Here is an 18,696-nt window from a genome sequence, read left to right as displayed (position 1 = left end):
GCAATTGGGGAGCCATTTTCAAAGGAAATCCTGATTTCAAAATGAAACCCCTTCCCTCCCCCCGTGGACATTGGAATCCCCCCTCATTGATGGCAAGTTCTGCCCCCCTACAACATAAGGTTGCCAGCCTGATCCCCATGCCCCCAACATAGATTGCTGGCTCCCAATCTGTCCCCTTCAGGCCCTACTTTCTTCAGGCCCTGCTCCCTTCAGGCACCATCAGTGCCAACCTTGCACCGCCAGGGTTCCAGGGACTGCCAGGGTGCGAAGGGGCCGTGCTAGATTGTCCCCGATCAGCCGGGGGCTTCAATGGCCTCTGAGCTCCCTGGCGTGACCGTCACACCTGGTCTCCATTTGTGGAGACCAGTAGTGATTTGCACTGGGTTCCAGTTGTGTCCGAGGGTTGGAGAATCCTGGGAGCAAGAAGAATCTGGATTGAAACTGACTCGGCATATTTAAATATGCTAATCTGGTTCCCTCCCAGCGGATTACATTAGGGCGTAGAGGATCCCAAAGGATGTCCTCACCGGTGCTAAATGCACTCGGCCCCTCCCCGCAATTCTCCGACCCCGCATGGCTCCAGTATGCTCGGCGCATGAGTGCATGGGGCCAGATAAATCACCCCAGGGTATAAATTAGCCACGATCTAATTGAATGGGTGAACAGACTTGAGAGGTTGAATGGCCTACTCTTGTTCTCATGTTCCTAAAGGGACAGCAGTGGAGTTGAAATGAAGGCTCTGTGAGTGGAGGGTTGAATATTCAATCATTAAACTTTTTTTTGTTGATGACTCCAGGTAATTCGGCGAAGCGGTGTCGAAGAGAAATTGCTCTGCCTGGTACGAGAGCGAGCTGGCCATTCCTGTGACACAGCAGTGGTTATCGTTCTGATCCTCGTGTGGGACGGAATCCCATTGCAATTTGCCGACAGACTGTATGTGGAGCTCACCGAAACCCTGAGGAAGCACGGTGCCCTAACAAGCCGCAGATGTGCACTAAATGAAGAGTATGAAATGCAGGATTCTGCAATTATTTTGTAGTTTCAATACCTCACTGTGCACTGCTGCCTGTAAATAGGTCAATTCAGAGAGCAGGAGGGAGCCTGAGAGACAGTGACCTGGAATAAAATCCAGCCATGGTGAACAGATGAAAGACTGTGTTATTGTTAGGGTCCTGTGAATGAAGTTAGATAAAGGAGAGCCAGTGGACATGATTTATTTAGATTTCGAGAAGACTGTTAAATAAGTTAAGTGCCCATGGTGTTAAGGGTAAAATCCTGGCATGGATAGAGGATTGGCTGACTGGCAGAAAGTGAGGAGAAAGGGGTCTTTTTCAGGATGGCAGCTGGTGACTAGTGGTGTGCCTCAGGGGTCAGTGCTGGGACAACAACTTTTCACAATATACATTAACGATTTGGAGGAAGGAACCAAAGGCACTGTTGCTAAGTTTGCAGATGATACAAAGATATGTAGAGGGACAGTGAGTATTGAGGAAGCAGGGGGGCTGCAGAAGGACTTGGACAGGTTAGGAGAGTGGCCAAAGAAGTGGCAGATGGAATACAATGTGGAAAAGTGCGAGGTTATGCACTTTGAAAGGTGGAATGGAGGCGTAGACTATTTTCTAAATGGGAAATGCTTAGGAAATCAGAAACACAAAGGGACTTTGGGAGTCCTTGTTCAAGATTCTTTTACGGTTCAGTCAGCAGTTAGGAAGGCAAATGCAATGTTAGCATTCATGTCGAGAGGGCTAGAATACAAGAGCAGGGATGTACTTCTGAGGCTGTATAAGGCTCTGGTCAGACCCCATTTGGAGTATTGTGAGCAGTTTTGGGCCCCATATCTAAGGAAGGATGTGCTAGCCTTGGAAGGGTCCAGAGGAGGTTCACAAGAATGATCCCTGGAATGAAGAACTTGTCGTATGAAGAACAGTTGAGGACTCTAGGTCTGTACTCGTTGGAATTAAGAAGGATGAGAGGGGATCTTATTGAAACTTACAGGATACTGTGAGGCCTGGATAGAGTGGACATGGAGAGGACGTTTCCACTAGTAGGAAAAATTAGAACCAGAGGGCACAACCTCAGGCTAAAGGGACGATCTTTTAGAACAGAGATGAGGAGGAATTTCTTCAGCCAGTGAGTGGTGAATCTGTGGAACTCTTTGCCGCAGAAGGCTGTGGAGGCCAGGTCATTAAGTGTCTTTAAGACAGAGATGGATAGGTTCTTGATTAATAAGGGAGTCAGGGATTACGGGGAAGGCAGGAGAATGGGGATGAGAAAAACATGATTGAATGGCGGAGCAGACTTGATGGGCTGAGTGGCCTAATTCTGCTCCTATGACTTATGGTCTAATGACAAGTGTTTCAGTCTAGCGTGGGCTCATAGCACCAAACCTCTCCTGCTGACCCCTGATCTGTGGGAAAGGTGATGCAACTTTGGCTCTGCCTCCAGTTTATCTTGCGAATGTTGGATGCGATGCCCACATCCCATGAACGAGTAAAGAAAGAAAAATGCATTTGACTATTTGAGAATTGTATTGCTGAAGCATGAAGTGTTCATTTAGCTTTGCTGGGTTCTCAGAACCAACCCACTGTAGGGAGCAAATAAGTTCTGATTCTAAAATCCACAGTCCCTACAGACTAGGCTCCGAGCTGCCAGTGCAGCATCAGTGAACAGGCTTTTCAATGGCCCAAGATGGAAATAAAGTTTGATAATGTAGTGGGCGAATTTTCTCCAGCATTGCGTATGCTATCAGTAAGCAGCAGGGTCCACAGGAAGCACATGCAGGAAGATCACGAGCCGTGAATGTATCCACTTCCTAAAATGTGCCCACCGAGAGTGCCAGATCCCAAATTCCACTGCCCTCCCCCATGCAAATGCGATCTTTAGGATTGCATTTGGTTACGCATGCTGTGCAGATTAATCCTTCCTTCTCCCCTTTTTCTTCTGGTCAACTGCAGACGTTCCTGTAATTCACAGTCAGCAATTGCCCCTTCACATCCTACACCAGTAAATCTTTCAAGATAAAACTGCTATTCAATATGGAAATTCAATGGACCATGTTACATCATTTTCTCATGATGTAGTTAAAACTGGCAGAGTCCTTCTAGTTCTCAGTCCCCAAAACTGCCAAACCTTCGGCATAAAGTATGACTGCAGCAGTCAGTGTTGTCATCCAATACACTTTTTTGGATCATTGTCCTACTATTTGCATGATTTACAGGATAGCAAGATAATTCAAAAAGCAATCTCTGGACCCAATCCAACTCCAAACCCCCCTTCATTCAGACCAGAAAACTCACAAAATTGGTCCCCAATTAGAAATCATAGAAACCCTACAGTGCAGAAGGAGGCCATTCGGCCCATCGAGTCTGCACCGACCACAATCCCACCCAGGCCCTACCCCCACACATATTTTTACCCGCTAATCCCTCTAACCTACGCATCTCAGGACTCTAAGGGGCAATTTTTAACCTGGCCAATCAACCTAACCCGCACATCTTTGGACTGTGGGAGGAAACCGGAGCACCCGGAGGAAACCCACGCAGACACGAGGAGAATGTGCAAACTCCACACAGACAGTGACCCGATTGTCTACAGTTCAGTCTCAGACCTCTAAAGCAGTATTTCTCAAAACCTGTTTTTCCACAAACCACTTAGATTGAGCAAAAGACCCCGCAAACCACCTAGCATTCCTACCCAACATACTTTCTCTTGCCACTGCTAAAAAATCCTCATCAGAATTAATGGGAAGAATGGCACTGCCTTTGTTAAGACACCAATGAGGTGATGTCAAGCAGGTTCCTCTTCCTTGTTATCAACCCCACAAGTCTTGAAAATCTGATCTCACAGTTATATGATGTTGGGAATGGCAGCATGTGCTTCAGAGACGTGTCGGTGATTCCCAGGATACTTGGACTGTGTTTCTCGTCAAATACCAGCTTGCAATTTGGAACAGTCTGCAGACCTGGAGGACCCTGATGGCCCACAATCCACTTTGGGAACCACCTGCTATGGGGAAACCAGCCTTGACAACTGGAACCATGCTGCTCCCTGATTAGTACATTGGGTTTGGTGGCCTTTGTGCACCATTCCTCCAGGACCAATAGCCTTAATGGACCGAAGACGCAGCTTCCCACTTGGCACATTTTTCAAGACGAGGAGGATGTGAAATAAAATGGGAAAGATGACAGCAGGGATCAGTGGGGCATGGAATGGAGAAGTGCTGTATGATGAAGGAATGAATGAAGGATGAAAGATAGGAAAGGATGGGCCAGATGGACAAGGAGGAGCAAAGGGATAGGAAAGGACAGGAGCTAAGATGGGGAGAGTTGGAAGGATGGGAGAGAATTGTGAACTAAGGGCATGGAGGTGAAGGATGCTTGAGGAACAATGGGCAAGAGAAGATTGGTTGTGAGGAAGGAGGGGGAGGAAGGAAGGGTAAAATGGGGCAAGGAGATAGAGAAGGGTTCTGGGATTTCTGCATTGCATCCAACTACTGTTTCCAGCTCCTGACATCCAGCCCTAACCCCTAATGCTTGCATTTCCTTGCACCCTGAGAGAAAATGTTCTGACCTAGTGGCATTGAAACAGAGATCCACAAGGTCACATACCGAGAACTCAGCTACGTCTAACCTGCCAACACCATGATATTACTAATTTTAAAGAATGTTAGACTGAGCTTTATTCCCCATTTACTAATTTGACCTCCTATTGTGCAAAACTCTGCAAACAGGGACACAAGTTATAAAACATCAGCCTGCATGTTACTGCCCAGCAATCTCCTGAAAGCACAAGGTTGTGCCTGCCTTTTTTGAGCTTAATTAACCCATCATTTCCACCCATCCTTCAGTGCTAGAGGCAGTTACCACATCAGAAGATTTCCTATCCTGAATACAAGCGTGAAGAATATGGCTGGGCGGTCCAAGCTGCAAAGCATTTTCTTGTAAATACATGTCAAGATTCTGCACTGATGGTGCCGACAGATAAACACACATACTTCTCGGTGAGAATCTTCAGGAAGTGAGGCTTGGCAGTCTCTGCTCCAGCTGTCAGCACCTCAGGACATTGACTCTCCACCTGCCAGCTGCACATTCCAGCGCCGTTGTCACTGTAAGCATCGGGATGGGAAGCTTGCACCTGTACAGCTGCCACAGGGAAAACTCTTCCCGAAGGAGTGAACACCGCAAGCTTTAATTTTTCCTGCCGGTATAAAGTTAGAAAGTGACCGGCTCTCTGCGATTTATTTGTTCTTTCATTTCCCTGGGGCCTTTGGTACAGGAAGAGGCCTGAGGCCTGCTCTGAGAAAACTGGGCCCGCCAGCTAAAATTATCCAGTACTACCTCACAAATACCTGCCCCAAATTTGACTGTTAAGAGACATCAGTAGCGCAGTGGGTAAGAGTCTCCTTGCTGTTTGTTATTGGTTGGATTTATTGGACTACAGACCCAGGAGCTCCTGCTGCGTCTGTGTAATGAAGAGACTCATCATCAAGCCTTCACAATCAAATATTTAACATTTCACTCAGTGTTTAAAACCCCCGCATACCGGCAACCCTAAAGCTCGCACATAATATACTCCTCCCCCATCCGCCTCGCCCCACCCCTCCCCCCTCTCACCCCACTCCTCCCCCCTCACCCCACCCCCCTCCCACGCCCCCTTGCCCCTCACCCCCACCTAACCCACCAACGCATTCCCTTTCCCCCACCAACACCTTCCCCACTCCCACCAACACCTTCCACTCCACCCCCACCAACACTTCCCCTCCCCAACTCCAACCCTCACACACCAATCACCCCTCTCTTTCCAAGCTCCTCTCATGCTGCAATGATACTGAAATAATTAGCTATCAAAGTTTATCGATCCTTCCACTCAAACATAAAAGTGAATAAATCAGCTCCACCCAAGCAGTGAGGAGTCACCCATCGGAGACAAACGGCCACCACTTCCCAAACTCAAAACTGTTTGGAATCTAACCTGACCGATGCAGGAGGTGTTGGGCCAGGATTTGGGCGCCTCTTTTAACGACTGCTGTGATGTTTGGAGAGCCTTCTTTTGTGGCTCAAGATTGAATCTAAAGCAATATGGCTATCAGGGACCCTCAGTTCCAGAGAGCATCTATCAAAACCCTGCAGGATATTCTCAACTCTTAAGGCCTGAAAATGATGGTAGGCACGCACATGATCATCTGATAGAATTTGGCTTCCTGAGAGATGAACATACTTGGATCATTACCCCTTGTGACATCCTCAATCAAGCTCCATCTTCTGCTACTTAGAAACAATGGTCACATATAAACACTTACAGGGTGTGATTGAATTCATTATTTTTGCTTAGGACGTGGGCATCGCTGGCATGATGCCAGTTTTTGCCCATCCTGAGCTGCCTTGAGAAGATGATGGGTGGAAGGCCTTGCTGTTGAAGTGCTGCAGTCAGTAACATGAAGGTGCTTAGACACTGTTAAGTTGCGAGTTCGAGGATTTTTGACCCAGTAGTTAAGCTGGAGGCATATGTCCAAACTGGGATGAAGTGTGGCCATTTGAAATCCTAATGTCAGACACAAAGTCAAATGGCATCTTAGCTTAAACTTAAATCTTATTTTTGTTCTGCAGACGAACGTGTGCTTGCCAAGGGCTGAACCAAGAAACATGTGGAGCTTCATTTTCCTTTGGCTGTTCCTGGAGTATGTACTATAATGGATGTAAGTTCGCAAGAAGCAAAGCCCCCAGGAAATTCCGGCTACTCGGGGATGATCCCAAAGAGGTCAGTGGTAACTCATCAACCCTCTCCACCCACTAGTTGTCATTTTGTAAGGCTTCTTCTGCCAATGGCACACAGGTTAGAATTTTGGATAACATTCCACCATTTGGGTGTTCTAGCTCACCCCCCAAAAATGCATTTTAGGAGGTGGCGTGCATGCAATCCTGATTTTCCTTCCATTAGATTTAATGGATTGAAATGTAAGGACTGTGTGCCCACAATTTCTTGACTTGCATCCCTGCATGGATAAAGCCTCACAACTAAAGTACTGAGGTGTAACATTCAAATCTAACTGGTTCATATCTAGTAAGGTTGGCCTTTAATGCCCCATTACTAAACTATTGAGAAGGTGCAGTGTTTAAATCCCACTCCAGACTGTCCCAATGGGTGAATACCAGAGTTCTGGCTCTGAATTCTGATTGACATACTGTTGCTGTGGATGATCCTCCTTGTCAGTGAGTTGCAGCAGCCCTTAAACCACCAGCCTCCCATAAGCATTGTATAGGACTAACCACCCTATCAACTGGTATAAAAATAGTGTTATGATCCAGCAGGTGGTAAGTGTCAAGCAAACTAAATCCCAAAGGGAAACTTGGCAAGCTATCACAACTATTTTCTATTTGTATTGTGAGAAAATATGTGTACTGAAGTCAGGAACCACAAATTCCAGTAACAGTTCTCGAGATTTTAATTAAAACATTTATTGACAAAAGAAAATTAAAAAACTTAAACATACAAAATTACATTTACAAAGTTAAAATTAGTCTTACAGAACATACTCACAAAAAATGTCCCTTTAGGCAACAGTCCAAATTTATTTAATCTATTAAAAAATCCAGTGATATTCCCACAAGGCACCCACTGTTGCTGTCAGGAAGAGATGTCCTAGGGTTTTTCTCTCACTCCCACTGCTGTGGAAAGTTCCAAAAGCTTCAAACAAAGCCCTGCTTTCTGGAAAAAAAAGACACTTTTCTGGATTAGCTGAAAACTGCTTCACTTTGCTTCTTTTCGCAGCTCTCTCCCAGCACAGAGCACACTCCAGGAGATCTTACATGACCACCCCCGACACAGCTCCCAACCTCTCTTTAAATATGTTTTCTCTTTCATATTTTCTCATGGTCCTTATCCTTCTTTGAAATTTACCTTTCCCAGGATATAAATATCTTTTATGTTCTCCTTATGGCCAAAACATTCTGGTAAAATTCAATTTAATAACTTTGCCTTATTTATTTATGATCTTTTCCGTGTTGTAAACCCCTATGAAATTTAACAACTGAACACAACAAACCTTCTTTATTTCCTAATAAAAGCAAATTACTGTGGATGCTGGAATTCTGGGAAGAGAAGTGGCAGAGAGTTAAACACTGGCTTTGACAAAGGGTCATCTGGACTCAAAACGTCAGCTCTTTTCTCTCCTTGCAGATGCTGCCAGACCTGCTGAGATTTTCCAGCATTTTCTCTTTTGGCTTCTTTATCTCCTAATGCAAATCTCCACCCATGTTTTATTTACCTGTAGAACATCCAACTCTGCCCTATTCACCTGAAATGCCTGCCTTTCGCAATGAGATCTTTTGATATGCTAAATGTTGCAGTCCAGCTGTCTTCCATTTAATCAAATTAGTCACACACATATAGCCCCATGTATCTGCTCCAAAGAATAACATAATAAATCCCAAAAATACTAAAATAATGACATTTTCTTCATAAATAGTTAGAGCTATTGAAGGTCAGCCTGTGTATTTATCCACTGCAAACTGAAAAGAGGAATTTAAAGGGGTCGTTCTACAAATGTTGCACTGTCCTCAGGGTCATATTGGCAAATGAGAAGTGTCTAGTCCATAATGTTCCACCCAAATCATGGGCTGCTGCATGTGACCTCCCGAGAGGTGCTCCCTCTGAGCACCAATCCCTGTAGGAAGTACCGGATCGTGAAATCTCCCTGAAATGCTGCTTTTCAATCTTTCAATACTCCCTTTTCTGACGATTAATTTATATCTTTCTAATCAGGAGGAAAAACTAGAGTCGAATCTGCAAGGTCTGGCAAACCTGCTGGCCCCTGTTTACAAGAGGTTTGCCCCAGAAGCTTTCAACAACCAAGTGAGTGGTTGCCTTGTTTAATTTCACATACATGTTTCTTCCACACAAATAAGGTAAACAATCTGAGATGCGATTGACAGGAATGCCAATGGCAGGAGGCGGAAGCAGAGTCTCACAAAATTTACCCCAAAATCCTGTCAGTTTCAAGACTGGTGGAAACAGTGACAAATATTATGAAATATCAGGCCTATTTTAAAAAATATTTTCAGATGGACTAGGACATAATGCGGGTTAATTTTGCCTTTGGATGATGGTTTAAAGTGAACAATAACAATTGAACCACTCTCTCCTGATGTTACAATCACTGAATAACAGCAGGCTGAATCAGTATTGTCCTTTTCGCACCATCATTCAAAGTCACAATTCCTCAGATAAACTTGACAAGGTCGAAGGAGTGAAGAGCAGAAAATGTTAAGGGACATAACCTGAAAATAAAAGCTAGGCCATTCAAAGGTGATATCAGCGAGTACCTCTTGTAATGGAAATTTTAACCCTCTCTCCCAGTGAGCTGTTGAAGACTGAGATCGATAGATACATTTGGTTTGCATAAGGCTCTTAAGTGATATGGAACCAAAGTGGGTACATGGAGTTGCAATAGGTGATCCAACCTATGGGTTCGAGGGGCTGAATAGCCAGCCTGCTCCTGGTCCTATAAAAACTCGCTAGAGCAATTGAAAAAGAATTCCTTATAGACTGTAAGATCCATAAGTCTGAATGGGATATTTTGTTTTTGTGTTTTCATGTTCCAGGTGAGTACTGTTTGATGCATCACTTTATACTGCTTATAATCAGCTAGCCCGGATAAATGTGGAAGAGCCTGTGAGAAAGCTGCATGCTTCATGTCTCACATCTCAGTGGGTGCAGCCTGAGGTCCCTGGTGGAAGCTGGCACTCCACAGCATGCTTCCTGTAAGTACAAAGAGTTCCATCAGCTCGCAGGCAAAGTTTGCATTCAGATGAACGCGAGTGTTTTGAGGAGAAATTTCAGCAAATTGTACATGTTACATTTGCCTCAACCATAGAATTTTCTGATGATTATATTGTGAAGAGTAATACAACTCGATCATCTCTAGTGACTCATCTGCACGATGGGCCTGCTATCCAAGTTGGAGGAGCTGGGGGAAGACAGGTTTTCCTACTACATCCTAAGCCTTTAACTTGCAGAACATCACAGATGCATTAACTCAGCCTTAGGAAAGGTAAGTCTTGCATGCATTGCGTGCTGATTTTACCAAGTCGGATGTCCTTTAACAAATCCAACTGGAATTCCAAATCAACCAACAGTACCTTCAAAAGCTGTCCTGAGTCTGAAGCCAGCCTTTGGGCCCAAGTTACATGTGATACTTGGGTTACTCAATGCATTAGCCTGGCAGTACTGCTGTGGAAAAGGAGGTAGGTGGGGGGGGAGGGGATGGGGGGGAAAGAGTAGTTTCTGCATTCACCACGAATGAAGGGTTGGCAAGGGAACAAATGTTTCCCCTGAAAGTTATGTTAAGTATGTTGATGAGATGGTTGCAGAGCAGGGACGGAAGCCTTTGCAGCTGCTGAGTAGGCCTACGATGCATTTTCAGTGCAAGATTTATTCCTCGATATGGTAGTGTTCCTGGATGAGGAAGTTCGAGCATCATGGGATTCAAGCAAACATCAGTGGAGAAAGCACGGAACCTATGCTACCTGGGACTCTGAGGAGAAATTATGCTGATGAAGGCTCTAACTTTAGCAGAGCAGTAGTCACTAAACGTGGCCTTTTCCTATTGTCATTTACTGGAGGTGTGGTCAAACTGCAGGGCTGGTTTGGACAAGGCAGTGAAAATGACATTTACGTTGAACTTTTCACCATCCAGCCACCTGAAAATAAGGCTGTGGTATGAGTAAAGACTAGTTATGATGTGGAGATGCCGACGTTGGACTGGGGTAAACACAGTAACAGTTTTAACAACACCAGGTTAAAGTCCAACAGGTTTATTTGGTAGCAAATACCATTAGCTTTCGGAGTGCTGCTCCTTCGTCAGATGGAGTGGAAATCTGCTCTCAAACAGGGCACAGAGACACAAAATCAAGTTACAGAATACTGATTCTGTAACTTGATTTTGTGTCTCTGTGCCCTGTTTGAGAGCAGATTTCCACTCCATCTGACGAAAGAGCAGCGCTCCGAAAGCTAATGATATTTGCTACCAAATAAACCTGTTGGACTTTAACCTGGTGTTGTTAAAACTGTAACTGTAAAGACTAGTTAGTCATAGAAGCAGGGGGATCTGAGAGACCCACCATTGACACCATGGCAATATTACTGAAAATTACCTGTAGTCACAGGAGAACAAAGTAATTTTATGGCTTCTCTGGAAACTGAAGAGCAATAGATTGAGTGCTCATGGCCACTTAAGCACCAGCCCGAGACATAACCCATATTGTGTTCCAGGAATGTATAAGTGGTCTGACTCACCGATCTCAAAGTCATACACTTGGTGCAGACTCCTCAATTAACACCCAGAATGGCATCATCTTTCCAGGAGAAACCAGGTTGGAAAATTGGTTCTTGACACCAGTATATTGCCCTCAAACACCATATCAGAACAGCTACCACAGGCCCAAATTTAATCAATGGCAGAAGTGCTACAGTCAGGAGCCTTGGTAGGCAAAAAATTGTCCGGCCATCCACAATGCACGGTTTGGAACATTTTAACAACCAGGCCCCATCTCATCGGCCCAGTCATTCTCCTGCCCAAACTTGACATGAAGCTTTGAATAACGCCAGGAGGAGTGGCAATTTGATTAGCAGGAGGCCACCACTGGAGCTCCAAAAGAACATCGGTGTAGAGAGTTTAGGGGATAGGAGATTCGAAGAGTATCATTGTCAGGGGTGGCGAACGGAAACCTTTGGCAGAGGAGGTCTAAGTTTTCCCTGTGGTACTCGAAGTAGAACTTTAGCTCCTCTTGGTCTACATTTTTATTTTTGAAATTATTACTTTGAAAAATATTATTAAAGTTCAACCTTTTCTAGCCTCTTCTGGCTCGAGATCTACTTTTCATCAATTTGACCTGGCATGGAAGCCACAATAGCTCCCCCCATGTAGGCCTCAGGTTAAATTGAATTTAGTCACCAAAGCCACAACCAAATCCATTCTGCATATTGGAAGGATAGGCCCCTTCTGTCTTCTGCTGAGTGCCGCACTCAAATCCTCAAGACAGCAGGTCTGGAAGGCAGCACAATCAGGGTAGAGAACATGGGAAATCATGGCAACCATCTTAACTGCACAATCAGTCTGATTTCCATAGGGTTACAATCGGTCATAATGAATCACTCAGGTGTTAAGAAGAAATATTTGAATGTCTTGAAGCAGTACTTTTGATTTATACTCTGGGCACTGCACATCCTCACAATCAACAAAGGCGTACCCCTAGACTTTAGAGAAGATCAGCAGCAACACACAGAGGAAGAAGATGATGATATACAGCAACAACCTCCAGCAGAAATGCCCAGATACGAGGGCAAATCACTTTACAACTCCTTGACAACTTTCCTGACTGTTGAAGGCTTGGGCCTCTATCATTGGTCTTTCTGCCTCTTAATCACTACTTTATTCCCACTTCAATCTTCAATAGCATCAGCTACCTCTTGTTCTCCCAGTAGACCAGGTCATGCTGTAAGAACTTGTGATTCCACTATGGCTGTACAGTTCTGCAGGATGCCTTCCTGGTCTGTGCCAGGAGCACTGAAGGAGAATTCCCTTCATTGGAAAAGTAAGATGACTGACTGCTAGCTGCTAAATTTATAGATTTGAAAGTGTGCATAGGGAATAAGCATAGCGTTATGCTTCTTGCCATAGTGGTCCTCAACCTCACACTCAGCTAAGGCAAGTTGACACTCAATGGAAAGCTCCAGAGGCTTGCACATGCATTCCAGGCCAATACTGAAAGAGTGCTGCTTAAGTGGTGGTGCAGATGAGAAATTAAATATAGCCCCTATCTGCCTTCTCAGGTGGCTGTCAAAGCATTATTTAACAAGGGAATGTACTGTGGTTGTGAAATGTGCTATGTAAATGCAAATCCTTCTTTTTCCAGACAAATACACATTAGGTTCTCTGTATAGGGCCTTAATAAAATCCTAGCAAGCAGATATTGGGCGGCACGGTAGCACAGTGGTTAGCACTGCTGCTTCACAGCTCCAGGGTCCTGGGTTCGATTCCCGGCTCGGGTCACTGTCTGTGTGGAGTTTGCACATTCTCCTCGTGTCTGCGTGGGTTTCCTCCGGGTGCTCCGGTTTCCTCCCACAGTCCAAAGATGTGCGGGTTAGGTTGATTGGCCAGGTTAAAAAAAATTGCCCCTTAGAGTCCTGGGATGCGTAGGTTAGAGGGATTAGCAGGTAAAATATGTGGGGGTAGAGCCTGGGTGGGATTGTGGTCGGTGCAGACTCGATGGGCCGAATGGCCTCCTTCTGCACTGTAGGGTTTCTATGATTCTATGATATTGGCCAGAATTCACCAGTGGGATTCTCTGGTCCCGCTAGTGGCATACTCCATGCCGTGCGTTTCCCAGCAGTGTGGAGTGGTTTCAATGGGAGTTCCTATTGACAGCGGGGGAGAACCAGAGGGTCCCATTGCCAGTGGGACTGCCTCCCACCGCTGAGAAAAATGCTGAGAGGAGACCAGTGAATCTCACCCACCATTCCAATACTCTCTTCGTATCCATTTCAGCTGTAAGCACAAGTAACAGTTGCAATGGAACAAAAGCCCTTTCTGCTTTTTACTCTTCAGTTTGTTAACAGCGATCTTTTTCCGAGCAAAACATAATCACTAAAGCACAATATTTCTCTCACTGCCCTTTCTTACACCCTCTTCCCTTCTAATGTTTTAATTAGAAATCCTGGACGTGCCTTGACTTCTACATTACACAGCAGACTTTGTAAGTGAAGATTGAGATTTTGACTTCAACGGATGTAACCCTAAACCATCTCCTCTCATTGCAAACAAAATACTGGAAATTCAGAATAAAAGCAGAAAATGCTGAAAATACTCAGCATGTCATGCAGGATCGAGGAGGGAGAAACAGTTAATGTTTCAGGTTGATGAACTTTTATCAGAACTGAGTTTAATTCTGTACAACAGGGAATTGGAAATTTTGATATGAGAGACAAAAAGTGGTCACAAACATAGAAAATATAAGATTTGCTGAGGAAGTGGCTGGGCATGTTAAGGAGCCAAAGGAAAATCTTCATACAGACAAAGATGGCATGACAAGTATATTCTATCAGTACTTTGCATCTGTCTTTACAAAGGAAGTGGATGTGAAGGTTACATTAACATATGAAAGGGAAGTTATGAAAAGGATAATAATAGAAAAAGAGGTACAAAAAAGTTGGTAAGTCACCTGGTCAAGATGGAATGTATCCTAGGTTGCTGAGAGAAGCAAAAGCTAAAATTGACAGAGTAATTGGTCACAATTTGTCAATCCTCATTGGATCCAGTAGCATTGCTAGAGGACTGAAAGGTTATACAATTGTTCAAGAAAGTGAAAGAAACCAGAAAACTACAGGACGGTCAGTCAAACATCAGTGGTGGGGAAGTTATTGGAAACCAATATCAGAGTCAAAATAAAGTTCCATTCAGAAAGGTATGGTTAATCACGGAGAGGCAGCATTGATTTGTTAAAGGTCAATCATGCCTGACTAACTTGATTGAATTATTTGCTGAGATAAAAAAGAGGGTTTAACAACATACTGTAACATATATATATGGACTTTCAGAAGGCATTCAATAAAATGCCATACAGGCATTATTCCAGACCGTGGAAGACCATGGAATTCAGGGGAAAGTGGTGGATTGGTACTAAAATTAGCTTAGCAATGGAAAGGAAAAACTAATGGACCCAAAACTGATCGTTAGGACAAACTACCGCAAATCACCTCCCACTTGTTCAAAAAAACCCACCAATCTGACATTTTCCCTTTGATTAATCTGCTTGAAACTTTGTTTTCCTGCAGTAATTAAAGTCTTCCACACAATGTGGGCATTGCTAGCTAGGTTAGCATTTTATTGCCCATCCCTAATTGCCCATAAGAAGGTGCCAGTGAATTGTCTTATTGAACAGTAAGTACACCCACAGTACCATTAGAAAGGAAGTTCCTGGATTTTGATTCAGGGACAATGAAGGGTGAACACCTCATGCCTGAGCTACTACTGCCATCATAAATGATCTGCTCACACTCACTGATCTATTCTCCGGTACCTAAACCAATACCTGTTCCTGCAGAATATTACAGAGCAATGTTCACAGAAGAATCCAGTCTGACTTCCACAGCTCCTGTTACAGTATGAGGTGTCACAACACACACAAATCAGTGATCGCATACCACACTCCATCTCCTGCATTACTAAGAATGTATTTACACTATACACACATGGATCATTGATCTATCTTCACACGCCATCCCCTAGATCTGTGCACAGTGAGCGGTCATTCAGAGTGATGAGCTGCAATTTAAATGTTCATTTAACCCTGAAACACACATTTTGTTGTTCAGTGCATTTTATCTAGAACATTCCATAGGAGGATGAAACAATGGAAAAGCATAAGGGTTGGTTTATTGCTACATTCTAACATTTAAGTAAGGAACCATTTTTACCTGATTCATCATTTAACTACGCTACAAAATATGAAAGTTTTACAGATATGAGTTAGTCTGTAGGATGGAAGCACAGGTTTTCTGAGATCTGGATATCTGGGCCAACCCAGTCCTCACTCGTATGTGACAAACCACCCCAAGCACTCAAAATATCAGTCATATTAGGTCTACACAGTCTCAGAACTACGGCTTAATTGAATTTTGTTTGTATAACATGTAACACTTTCTATTGCCGTTGCTGACATTCAAGATTTGATTTCCTTCTCACAGTTAACAGAAACTATTCATTTTATCTACTGTTGGTGATCGATTTCTGGGAGTTGGCAATAATCCCTATCAAATGACCAGCAAGAAGCACACCCATACATCAGGGTAGTTGTTGCTTTGGCTGTAATTGATGATTGTAGTGCACATTGTGCCCAAAATTGTGAGTGTTTGGAAAATGTTTTTCTTTCCTTGGGTTTTTACCCGAACTCATTTTACATGCCATTGAATGTGAAACCTGCCATGAGCCAGTGTAATCGGGCAAAGTTTTCTTTTTAAATATATCACATGATTTTTTTGAATAGTAACTTGGTAAAGTTTCATTAATACTGCCAAGAATGGGAAACAGAAGCATTTAGTCAGCGTCAATCTAACATCAGAGTAATCTTAGTGACAATGACTTTTAAATAACGTACAAATTAATTTCTAGTTAGATTGGGTTAGAGTAGTGAGTTCCTTACTAAATTTTAAATTCCAAACCTTTCAAAACATGCTAGTTAGTATCTTCACACTCAAAAATTCCAGTTCATTTTTGGACCATTCTCAAAGACCTACTAATGGATGTAATTAGTGGAAAATCCCAATGATGATTAATTACTGTGGATTCATGGCCTGTTTTGTGGGTCGGGTCGCCTTCTAGCATGTTAAACATCTTGTTCGTAGGTTAACAAATGGTTCCTCAATATAATCATGATGTGGAGTTGCTGGCGTTGGACTGGGATAGGCACAGTAAGTAGTCTCACAACATCAGGTTAAAGTCCAACAGGTTTATTTGGTAGCACGAGCTTTCAGAGCATTGCCCCTTCATCAGGTGAGTGAAGAGTTCGTTTCACAAACAGGGCATATATAGACACAATCTTGTAATTGAGTTTGTGTCTATAAATGTCCTGTCTGTGAACCGAACTCTTCACTCACCTGATGAAGGGGCAACGCTCCGAAAGCTCGTGCGACCAAATAAACTTGTTGGACTTTAACCTGGTGTTGTGAGACTACTTACTGTAATATAATCACAGTTGTGTTCCGATTGGCTCACTATTCACGCTTTGCGGCAAAACTGTGAGCAGCTCAACGGAAAAGAACTTGACTGAATAATTAGAAAATCTGTTTCATTCCTGCTCTGATGAAAATTAAACTTGCCTTTCAATATCGCCTTGTGTATCGCGGACCTTGGATGCAGGAAACTCAATATATGATTGCACACACAGGAAAACTGACAGAGAATTAAATAGAAGGGAACGACAATGGGAAAGTTGGACAGGAAGAAAGTTGTTTTATTGCAAATGAATAATGTTTTACCTTTTTTTTGCAGGTTGAATTTGAGCAGAGGGCAATAGACTGTCGGCTTGGCCAGGTGGAAGGTCATCCATTCTCAGGGGTGACTGCTTGTGTAGATTTTTGTGCTCATGCTCATAGGGATTTACACAACATGCAGAATGGCAGCACAGTGGTATGTACTAATTCTCTTCTCAAGCATTTCATTCTAATCACTGACCTTCCACACTATTCATCTGTACTTAAATCGTGTGGATTTATATCCAAAAATCAGTCAACAGCACTTAACCTGAATTTAACTCAATTATCTATAGTAACTTAGTCAATATCACATGTAACATCAAGTTGTATCACAGCCTGCATTTCTTCTTCATAAGTTCATAAGATATAGGAGCAGAATTAGGCCATTCGGCCCATCGAGTCTGCTCCATCATTCGATCATGGCTGGTATGCTCCCCATCCCCATAACTCTTCAACCCATTACCAATTAAAAATCTGAAATCTGTCTAACTTCTCCTTAAATTTACTCACTGTCCCAGCATCCACTGCACTTTGGGGTAGCGAATTCCACAGATTCACAACCCTTTGGGAGAAGTAGTTTCTCCTCAACTCTGTTTTAAATTTGCTATCCCTTGTCCTAAGACTATGACTGCATGTCCTAGAATGCCCCACAAGAGGAAGCATCTGGGCTCCACGTCTACTTTCTCCAAACCTTTTATCATCTTATATACCTCAATTCGATCTCCCCTCATTCTTCTAAGTTCCAGAGAGTATAGGCCTAAACCGTTCAATCTCTCTTCATATGAGAAACCCCTCATCTCTGGAATCAATCTAGTGAACCTCTTCTGAGCTGCCTCCAATGCCACTATATCTTTCCTCAAATAATGGGGACCAAGACTGTGCACAGTACTCCAAGTCAGTCTTACCAATGCCTTGTATAGTTGCAACAGTACTTTATTACCTTTATATTCTATTCCTTTAGTTATAAATGCCAACATTCCATTCATTTTCTTTATTATCTGCTGTACCTGCATGTTAGTTTTCTGTGACTCATGAACGAGGACACCCAGATCCCCCTGCACCGGAACACCCTGAAGTCTCTTCCCATTTAGATAATAAGTCGCCTTCCCATTTTTCCGACCAAAATGCATGACCTCACTTATCCACATTAAACTCCATCTGCCACCTTTTGGCCCACTCTCCTAATCTATATCCATTTATAAGGTTCTTATTTCCTCATTGCACCTTACTGTCCCACCTATTTTTATGTCATCTGCAAATTTGATCCTTCTATCCCTGTATCCAAGTCGTTAATAGAGAATTTAAATAGCTGGGGCCCAAGGACGGAACCCTGTGGCACCCCACTAGTTACTTTTTGCCATCCAGAAAAAACGATTTATCCCGACTCTGTCTTCTGTCCAGCCAGTCACCTATCCAAGCTGATAAATTGCCCCTAATCCCATGTGATCTAACCTTGTGAATTAACCTTTTGTGTGGCACCTAATCAAACGCCTTCCAGAAGTCCAGATATACTACATCTACAGGATCCCCATTATCCACTTTGCTTGTTACATCTTTGAAGGACTCTAGCAAATTAGTCAAATGTGATTTGCCCTTCATAAAACCATGCTGACTCTGCTGGATAGCGTTTTGACTTTCCAAATGTCCTGATATTGCTTCCTTGATAAT

The 18,696-nt window shown here is 43.6% G+C and overlaps 2 protein-coding genes across 3 annotated transcripts in view; one reads left to right on the top strand and one right to left on the bottom strand.

Moving 5' to 3' along the window:
- LOC144494807 (methylcytosine dioxygenase TET2-like) overlaps positions 1-18,696 on the top strand; it is a 178,447-nt gene that overhangs the window by 143,230 nt on the left and 16,521 nt on the right. For both annotated transcript variants that reach the window (XM_078214172.1, XM_078214170.1), the window contains 4 exons: positions 797-1,005; positions 6,606-6,756; positions 8,761-8,850; positions 17,045-17,182. In XM_078214172.1, coding sequence (XP_078070298.1) covers positions 797-1,005; positions 6,606-6,756; positions 8,761-8,850; positions 17,045-17,182 — 588 coding nt within the window. The remainder of the gene's footprint in view (positions 1-796; positions 1,006-6,605; positions 6,757-8,760; positions 8,851-17,044; positions 17,183-18,696) is intronic.
- The window catches only part of LOC144494809 (uncharacterized), a 37,580-nt gene continuing 26,318 nt past the window's right edge, over positions 7,435-18,696 (bottom strand). Inside the window, exon 4 of the mRNA XM_078214178.1 lies at positions 7,435-7,704. Within this exon, the coding sequence (XP_078070304.1) occupies positions 7,639-7,704 (66 nt within the window). The 3' untranslated portion in view covers positions 7,435-7,638. The remainder of the gene's footprint in view (positions 7,705-18,696) is intronic.

This window comes from Mustelus asterias, chromosome 6 (genome assembly GCF_964213995.1).
Source record: "Mustelus asterias chromosome 6, sMusAst1.hap1.1, whole genome shotgun sequence".
In the NCBI taxonomy this organism is placed as follows: domain Eukaryota; kingdom Metazoa; phylum Chordata; class Chondrichthyes; order Carcharhiniformes; family Triakidae; genus Mustelus; species Mustelus asterias.
This window is presented reverse-complemented; position numbering and strand designations above follow the sequence as displayed.